We start from the raw sequence: 10,029 nt of genomic DNA, 5'->3' as shown, positions 1-10,029 counted from the left end.
AAAATGAGACAAGTTTTTGTAAAGTTGGTTTTTATGAAATGAATAATGATTTGATAAACAAAATGAGTGTAATCTTGTGTTTGAAGCTTAGTCTTACTTGAAAATTTATGGAAGCATGTTTCTAATCACCTACATGCATGATTCTAACCATTAGCAACAAGTTTTATTCAGTTTTAATGAAAAACACATCAATGGTAAATGAAGTTTTCAAGAAAAGAGAAGTGGGCCCTTTAAATCTGATTTCTGCGCAGATTTTTTTTGGCAAACAGGATTGCTAGGTCCCACTGGGGTAGCTGCAACAGGGGGCTTCTTAACCAAAGGCCTAGGATTCGCAATCATAGGCCTAGCATTTGCATTCACTGGTGGTCGATTCCCGCCATATTGTCTAAACTGGCCGGGCCACTGAAAACCAGGGCTCTGACCTACACTCCTAGGCTGAAAAGCAGGAGTGGGGTAGGGTGTAGGTCTCACAAAATGCTAATCATTACGATCCACCAAACAAGGGTTCCTGGGCTGCCAGGGCTTTTGCACACGTGCATTCTCCTTCTCAGTTTCTTCCAACTTCTTCGAGTTCTGCACCACTTGGGCATAGCTCACTATAGGCTGGACAGTGAGGCAAGCTTTAATGGCAGGGTGCAGTCCTTTAAAGAATTTCTTGGCCTTGGTGAGGTCAAGCTTCAAAGAATTAGGAGCAAAGAAATGAAGCTCCTCAAACTTTTGTTGGTACTCCAACACAGACAAGGATCCTTGCGTAAGAACCATGAATTCAGTTTCCTTCGCATCTTTCACCGCCTCAGGGAAATAATTCATGTAGAAAGCTTCCTTGAACAACTCCCAAGTTACAACACCCGTATGCAAACCTTCCAAAACAGGCCGAGTGGAGGTCCACCAAGCGTCAGCTTCATGTTGTAACTTCTGTTCAGCAAACAGAATCTTTTGGGCTTCAGAACATTGCAGATGTTGAAAAGCCTTCTCTAACTCACGAAGCCACTTGTTCGGGAACAAGGGGTCCTTGATCACTCCAGTGAAAGTGGGCACTTGCCGTTTCAAGAAACACTCCATTAGACGAGTATGAGGAGTTCCAGCTAAACCTCCCGCATTCAGAACTGCGACATGAGGACTCACATTAGCACCAGCACGAGTCTCATTATGCAGAGTCATGAAACCCATCAGCATCTGATTAAACTGGGCTGCTTGTTGCTGCATCATATTGCCCATGATATTGGCAATATCACGAAAGCTTCCAACATTCGGGGCACCGGGTATGTCATGGGTACCCTGATTGTCATTGTTGGTTTGCTGATTATGACCACCATTGGGTATCTCACCACCTCCATGAGGTATCTCATCATGACCACCATTGCTACTGGATCCACCACATCCACTTCTCAGAGTAACCATTCTACAAAAAATGAAAACATCAAAAACACCGAATTTCGAAGTTTCATCATAATCCACAAGTCCAAATGATTTGAAAATTTAAATCATGCTTAAATACATCCATTTAGTCATCAAACAATAATCCATAGGACAAAAATCACATTTTCCAAAAAATTCAGCAGAAAATGAGGTCACTGTGTCCATTGGTCGATTGATTGGTCGACTGGCCCAGTCGACCAATGAGTCGACCAATGCTCACAGAATACGAAAATTCGCATTTTAAGCCTCATTTCCTCATTCTAACTTCATTCTAACCATTCCAAAACGTGAGAGAGCTCTGGGGTAAGTCTTCTAAAATTCTTCCAAGTGTTCTTGAGGTGTTTTAGTGCTTCAACAACAACACTACATCACACATTCATCATATACAAGGTAAATCCATCATTTCCTCTTTCATATACAATCTCTCATGCTTGAAATTCCCTAGAAACTATGTTTTACTTGTATCCAATGCTAGAAATCATGCTTAGGATACTTAGAAACATATTTCCTAGGTTTTAAACACAATACCATGCATAGACAACAAGTTCTAACACATTCTAGCACTTTCACAACGCTTTCGTATCGAAATCGTTATCTTTAGAAAAAAATTCGATTTTTCACAAACCGCTTGGAGTTTTCGCACGAAATAAAATGCTACATGCTCAAGATGATATTGTAGATATGTCCATATAGTTTGATTTAACCAATTCCAACTTTTCAAAAATTCAATTTTGACTAGTTTGCAAAAATCCCCAAATTATTCTTGCTGAATTTTCAACTTTTAACCAAGTTTTCAGTCGATTCTCTTCAAATAAACTTCATGATCATGCAATTCCAAGTATTGTGCACATGCTAGTATCTTCAAATCGAATTTTCCCCAAATTTGGAAATTTCCAAAAATTTACGAAAATACCCTTTTGGTTGAAGTCTTGAAATAGCACTAACTAGCAATGTCTTTTGTCTCTTCCACAGACATACATCATGCAGAGAGGAGGACGAGGACGAGGTTGAGGTCGTATGGTAGGGGCACTCAGGGGTAGAGGTCAGGTTCCTTCAGAGCCTAGACAAGTAGTTCGGCGACCAGACAAATTCGATACTCCACAGGCCGAGTTCTTGTACGAGGCCTACTTCAGTCATTGTAGTATCGAGCTCGAACGTCTACTTCACCTTCGACAGCTCAGGGTGTTCAAGATTCGGCAGAGATTTGACACTATGGAGTGGACACATCTCTTCACCGAGGATTTGCCGGTATATCTGGAGCTAGTGAGGTTGTTCTTTAGCAACCTTACGTCTACAGAGGAGTCTAGAGGTCCAGGACATCCTCTTCGATTAGTCTTCAGGAGCAGGGTCCTTCAGACACGGATCTGCTTCTCCACGAGGACATTAGCTAAGATCCTATGGGTTCCTTACCATCCACAGCAGTGTGTGTGGATACCTGCGGGAACAAGGATAGACAGCTACTTGATGCCGTACGAGCTGCACGAGATACGTACTATGCTATGGGACGATCGACGATGCCACACTCCATGGAACAGTGGGCGGATGATAGATTCAGCACGGATTATCGGTCGCATTGTCGGCCGAAACATTATGCCGAAGGCTGGACATCACCATCGGGTCACAGTGATGAAGGCATTGGTTATCTACCGCATCTACATGGGCTTCGAGATAGCCTTTCTTACATCATTCAGCAGGTCATGATGGATCTGGTTATGTGGCCTAGCATGCGGAACCTTTGCTATGGGAGGCTACTGACTTTGATCTTTCGGCACTTCGAAGTGAGTTTCGAGGATACACCAATGGACACTAGTTCACTGGGATATACAATCAAGACTAGGACCATCCGACAGATGAAGTTGAAACAGACAGTGAGGTCTCCTGGTCTAGAGGATGAGGATGATGAGACAGAGGAGGAGGAGTCTGAGGATGGAGGAGAGGATGGAGGTCCTGATAGTGATGATCAAGCCGGAGATGACACAGAGATGCACAAGGCTGAGCCGGAGCATCACGAGATTCCTCCTTCATCACACTTCGAGACAGGTGGTCCGTCTCATGCAGTTCCAGAGACTTCAAATTTCGGTGCACAGATGAGATCGATGACTTCCATGCTGGAGAGGATGGAGGTCAGACAGGAGCAGATCTATGAGAGGATGGAGTCACAACAGGAAAGGATAGAGCATCAAGTGACTCAGCTAGCAAAGGACTTTAGAGCTTTCAAGAGATCGAGGAGATCACCTAGATAGACTATACTTTAGGATTTCCATTTATGCATTATCTGATTTAATCGTTTTAAAAAGTTTTGAAATTAATGAAGTTCACTTTGTTTCACTTTATTATTGTGTATTATACACTTTCTTTTATTGTACTAAGTGAGATTTGTTTAAGTATAATTATGGTATGTTATTCCAAAAGTCCAGTTATGCTTCATTGGTTAAGTTTCTAATCCAAGTGTTCTATTACTCACTTCTAAGAGTACAGGAGTCATTTCAGATCTATGACTCAAGAATGTTCCGTTATTGTTTTCTGTGGTTAGGATTTCCTTGAACTTTGGGCTTTGATACAACTCTGTCACATCCACCCAGCCGGTACCCTACCTGACATACCCGAGTGTGTGATCCACAGCCCCGAAGATCAAGTATCCAGGTAATCAACCTCCCACATAGACAATAACATAATCATGAACATAAATAATCAATGTGCAAAAGATAAACAAAATATCCAAATAAGGAAAGAATAAATCACATATCATCAGAGTATGAAAGGCAATCAAAATGTCTAGATCAATAAGTAAAGTGAGGCGGAATCCCACTCTACAACCAGCGGAAAGTAGATCGCAAGTCAAAAGAAAGATTACATCTGGTTCTAAGATAAGAAAGAAAGATATAACAAACTAAAGTCTTTTCTACTTTATAGAGAACGTCTTCATAAACATAGACTTCATAAATGACGCTCAGACATTCCCACTCCACAGTAGGGCTAATCCTGGTAACAAGTAAGACCACTTGAGGAATCCTCAATGTAATCTTCATGGTTGCCAGCACCTTGCGTGAAGTACGCCTCTTCAGTTTGCGCTTCCTCATATTGACCTTCGTAGTCATCATTACCTGTAGAGTAATCTAACAAAAGATATTGTACAAAAAGGAATGAGTTTCAATGAAACTTAGTAAGGCAGTTAATCCATAACAACATAAATAGCAGGATTTCAAAGAAAAGTAAAATGCTTATATGATATGAAACACATGATGCAATATGATTCTAACTCTATGTATGCTGGTCTCTATTGGCAGACATGCTTTACATCTTAGCACCGTACTTCTTTGGATAGGTCAATCTCACAACGCCTTTTGGTAGTGGGTCCGACATCCCTCGGGACATTCCATGGCTGGGGATTAAGTCACCACTCTCTCACATCACCATTGGTCTAAGTACTGGCGCATGTCAAGGTCAAAGCCTAGCCAAATGCAAGTCTCCTACTTAGTTACATCAAGTCAGATCCAGAAATGTCCATTCCTCGCCCCTAGCGATCCTTTCCGGCATCCTTCACACTAGAGTCCTCATAGTCCCTGACTACAGACTCATCAACCCTATTGGTTATCCACATATGGTAAACGGGAAGCTCTCACGTCCCCTCACGGGTTGGTTACCTGTCTTGAGCGCCCGTGAGCCCAACTCTATTGATATGCAACCCTACCAACAAGTGGCCCCCACAATGTGATTCCTGTCCTCTCACGGATTGGTTACCGGTCTTGAGTGCCCATGAATCCCCATTGCTACCACAGGTCATTCGGTCTCAATATCCCTCCGATTAGGGTCTGACATAACAGGACATCCTAACCAAACACTACTAGACAGCCCTAAATATGTCATCCAACAGTTTAGGAAGATGTCCAAAGGGCATCTCTGGAAACATCCCATAATATTCTCGTAGTTGTCCAAGGACAGAAATGTCAAAAGGACACCTCTCCTTTCCAAACCATACTTAATCATTCACAAACATAAATCCATAACATCACATATATGGTAACTTTTTTTATGGAAAGAAATCAATAATAACATCCAACATGCATATATTTGGTAAGTAAATCATACATGAATCAATTAACATAAACAAGTAATGCTACTATAATTCAAAGTAGTTGCATCAATAGTATATCATTGTAAAAATCTAATTAAGGAAACAAATCAATGATATTCAAATATAGAAACTAGATCATGCAATCTATGTAATTAAGGAAATAACCATCCTTACCTTATATAACTCGCAAAGGATCTTAGGGAATTAAGAAAGACCTTGACTAAACTTGGGAAGAAAGTCCTAAACAAGTGTATATAACATATTAGGAAAGATATCAAAACATCCAAAACAAACCAAATATGAGGTTGCTATACTCATTGGTTCATTGGATTGGTCTATTGCCTCAGTCTACCAATGAGTCGACCAACAGAGACAGTGGCCTTCAAAAATCAAAGTTTTAGAATATGAAACCGAATTTTGTGGTTCAAAAGGGTACTAAACAAGGGGGAAACTACAATGGCAGTATACTAGCATATAGAGGACTTCAAAACTCTAATCATATCAAGTCTTCAAGTCACAGATTAGGAAACAAAAAGTTACCATAATTAGATCAATCATGGTTCTTGAAGAATTCATAGTAAAAATCATGGACAAGAACAATAGGATGATGGATCACTAATTGTGATAAAGAAATCATGAAAAGCATGCATAGATCTTCAAGAAAAATAGATCTAAGACTGAAGAACATTAATCTAAATAAGGAAAGAGAATGAATACAAGCTTTCCTTCAAAAGCGAGTGATGATCTTGATGAAGATCATCCACCAAGCTTTAGATCCTTAGGAAAAGAGAGGGAAAGAGTATAGTGATGGTTGCAACAAAGATACAACATCACTACTACTGTCCTCAATTAGAAATGGAAAGAAAAGTAATGAAGAATCAAAGACGAAGCATAGAGGAGGAAGATCACATACCTTTTTGTGTAAAAGCATGAGATTTGACGAAGATCCGTCAAGAAAAACACCAAGGATGCAAGGGAAATGACTTGCAGAGGGCTCTAGTTCATTCCAAAGAGTTTGGAGGCAGAAAATACGAAGTAGACTCGAGATTGGACTTAAATAGAGCAAGAAAAGACCTAATTAGCAAAATCAGATCTCATTGGTCGATTGATTGGTCGACTGGCCTAGTCGATCAATGAGTCGACGAATCAAGACAGCAAGTCCAAAACAGGGAAATGAAGGCTCAGATCAAATCCAAACATAAAGGGGTTTTGCACTCACATTAACTGACACCTAGTAGGTAGAAAGGCCTTCAAACCATGTCAGAGAGTACTCCAAGTCTATTAACTAATTCCATCTTCATCAGGGTGTAGTTTCCATAAATGGAACACTGACATCAACACTCATGGATTCTAAGCCAGCCACCAAGTCTTCCACTGGAATGGCCCATAACTGACTTCTTGCTTTACTCTGGGTTGTCGGACCTACAAACAATAGGTTTTTCGGGTCAAGGTTATGGCTGGGTTTCACAAGATCAGCTTCGAGGTAAACTTCTACCAAATGAAATTAGGCAACTCATACGATAGAGAATAAATCAACAATATATATGGTAGGTATGCATTTGGCACAACAGCAAGGTTAGGATTAGGTGGGATTTCACAAGATCGAAGGGTTGGGCATCTTTTCTTTGGCGTTAGCCAATCTTGAAAGTTCATCTGCCATCGCATTTTCTTTTCTTGGAATCTGACATACTTTCAGATTCTTGAATTCTTTCTGCAAAGCTTGCACAATTTCTTGATATTTCTGCAATCGGGGCTCCTTGATGCCATACTTCCCTTGCACTTGATTGACAATAAGCTGTGAATCACTGAAGATAGTTACCTCAGCTATTGCCAGGGCCTTTGACAGACGAAGTCTAGCTATCAAGGCCTCATATTCTGCCTCGTTGTTGCTTGCTTCAAATGTGAACCTAAAAGCGTAGCGAATGATGAATCTTGCTGGGCTTTTCAAAAGAATCCCTGCTCCAGCTCCATGTTTATTGCTCGAGCCATCCATGTATACCTCCCACATGGTTGGAATACTAGGTTTGGCCTCTTCCTCGGTCGGGGTAGTGGTTTCTACCACGAAATTGGCCAATGCTTTGGCCTTGATTGCTGTGCAAGGCTTGAAACTTACATGGAACTCACCAAGCTCAACCGACAACACTACCATTCTTCCGGACAAATCAGGCTTATGAAGAACTTTATTCAGAGGAAAAGTAGTCAATACCTCTATCGGATGTGCCTCAAAGTATGGCCTTAGTTCCCTGGCCGCTATCATAAGAGTCAAAGCCTACTTCTCGATCTGGGAATATCGTGTCTCTGCGTCGAGGAGAACGTGGCTGACATAATAGATTGGCCATTGCTTCTTTTCTTTCTCTCGAACAAGTACTGCACTTATCGCCGAATGAGATGTTGCTAAATAGACTTGCAAAACTTCTCCCTTCTTTGGTCGGGATAAAAGCGATGGCTTGCCAAGTGTTTCTTTCGGATTTGAATGCCTTTTGGCATTCTTCTGAAGAAAGGGAGGCATTTCTCTCCCGACTGCGAGATGAATCGGTTTAGCGCAACTACTCTTCCCTTTAGGCATTGCACATTCCGAATGGTCCTAGGAGGTTCCATGTTAATGAAAGCTTGTATTTTGGTTGGGTTAGCCTCGATACCTCTTTGGGACACCATGAAACCTAAGAATTTCCCCAATGATACACCAAAGGCACACTTTTTGGGGTTTAGCTTCATCTGGTATTTCCGGAGCACCGAAAATACTTTTGCCAAATCTTCAATATGCTTTGACTTTCTGTGCTTTTTACCAGCATATCATCGACGTATGCTTCCATGTTTCTTCCGATCAGATCCTTGAATATTTTGTTTATTGCCCTCTGATAAGTAGCCCCTGCGTTCTTCAGGCCGAACGGCATGACTTTATAGTAGAAGCTTTCACAATCGGTCATGAAAGAAGTTAACTTTTCATCCTCTTGATTCATGAGGATCTGGTTGTACCCCGAGTATGCATCCATGAAACTTAACGTTTCATATCCTGCAGTGGCGTTAATTAAAAGATCTATCCGGGGCAGCGGATAGCAGTCTTTCGGGCAGGCCTTGTTGAGATCTGTGTAATCTGTACACATTGTCCATTTTCCATTCGCCTTCTTGACCATCACCACATTGGCTAACCAGGTTGGGGCCGTTGGGCATTCAATTTCGATGAACCCTGAATTCTTTAGCTTTTCGACTTCGCCCCTAATGGCCTCATGCTTTTCTATTGAGAAGTTTCTCCTCTTCTAGATAATTGGTTTTGCCTTCAGATCAATCCAAAGCTTGTGCTCTGCCACTTGTCGATCTATTCCCGGCATATCCTCCACAGACCATGCGAACACATCTCTGTTTTCTCGAAGGAATAGCTTCAGTTCTATTTTGAATTCCTCCAGCTGCTCGGATCCGATGTGAGTAGTTCTTTTTTCATTATCGGGATCCAGCTGGATCCGTTCTAACTTTTCTATCGGCTCGAGTCTTTGCATTTCTGCCACATTCCAATCGTCATGTATTTCTATTGGCAATGTCGTGGCCTTCTTCGGGCCTTCCTTGTCTTTTAGATATGCCACGTAGCACTGTCGAGAGATTATTTGGTCAGAGGAAACCTAACCGATTCCCATACTAGTTGGGAATTTTATCTTCAGGTACTTTGTCGAAACTACAGCACATAACTTTGTTAAAGATGGCTTGCCAAGAATGACGTTGTAAGCCGGAAGTTCCAAAACCACCAGGAAATTCACCGGAATACTAGCTTCTTTGGGGAAGTTTCCAACTGACAGATCCAGTTGTACTAATCCTTCAACTATAGTTGACGACCCGGCAAAGCCATAAAGATGTGTGGATGACGGCTCCATTAGATCCTCCTTGACTTTAAGCTTTTGATAAGCGTCATAAGACAAAAGGCCTGTAGCAAATCCTATGTAAACTAGCACTCTATGCACCTCCCAGCGTGCAATCTCTACCTTGATGACTATGGCGTCATCATGAGGTATACAGACACCTCTCTCATCTTCTTCACCGAAGGTGATCGAACCCTCACCATGAGGCATATAGACGTTTCTCTAGTTCCAATGAACTTAGATTTGGCCTTCAGCTTCTGGAGAGACTCAGGCTCGGGTCCTCCGAATATCGTCAATATTGGTGATTGGGTGGCATCAATCACTTCCTTTCCTTTCTTAGACTTAGGAGCTTCGGTTCGCCACTCCTGACTTACCGAACACTCCCTTTTCTCTGGCTCGCGACTCGCCTGTCTCCCCTTGATGAAACTAGAAAGGTGACCTTGAGATATCAGTCTCTCGATATCGGCCTTCAAATGTCTACAATCATTGGTATAGTGATTGTAATCCTTATGAAAACAACAATACCTATCCATATTTAGCTCCCTAGGTTTTACTGGGACCTTGGGTGGCCATTTTAGGATATTTTTTTCCTTTGATGACATTCAAGATCTCTGACCGAGGAGTATTCAAGAGTGTATACTCGCTTTGATCAGGAGACCTCTATCGCCACGCCGTACGGGGCCTTCC

At 41.7% G+C, this 10,029-nt stretch overlaps 1 protein-coding gene across 1 annotated transcript; it reads right to left on the bottom strand.

The window, feature by feature from the left end:
• Positions 1-9,108: 9,108 nt before the first annotated feature.
• On the bottom strand, positions 9,109-9,552 carry LOC149005281 (uncharacterized). The gene has a single exon (XM_089135833.1). The coding sequence runs from the start codon at positions 9,550-9,552 to the stop codon at positions 9,109-9,111; it is 444 nt and encodes a 147-aa protein (XP_088991959.1).
• Positions 9,553-10,029: the final 477 nt, after the last annotated feature.

Source organism: Hakea prostrata, chromosome 9 (genome assembly GCF_041222555.1).
Source record: "Hakea prostrata isolate BN-2017 chromosome 9, UWA_Hpros_2, whole genome shotgun sequence".
NCBI classification, from domain to species: domain Eukaryota; kingdom Viridiplantae; phylum Streptophyta; class Magnoliopsida; order Proteales; family Proteaceae; genus Hakea; species Hakea prostrata.
The sequence above is the reverse complement of the archived record's forward strand: the minus strand, read 5'-3'. Positions and strand labels throughout refer to the sequence as shown.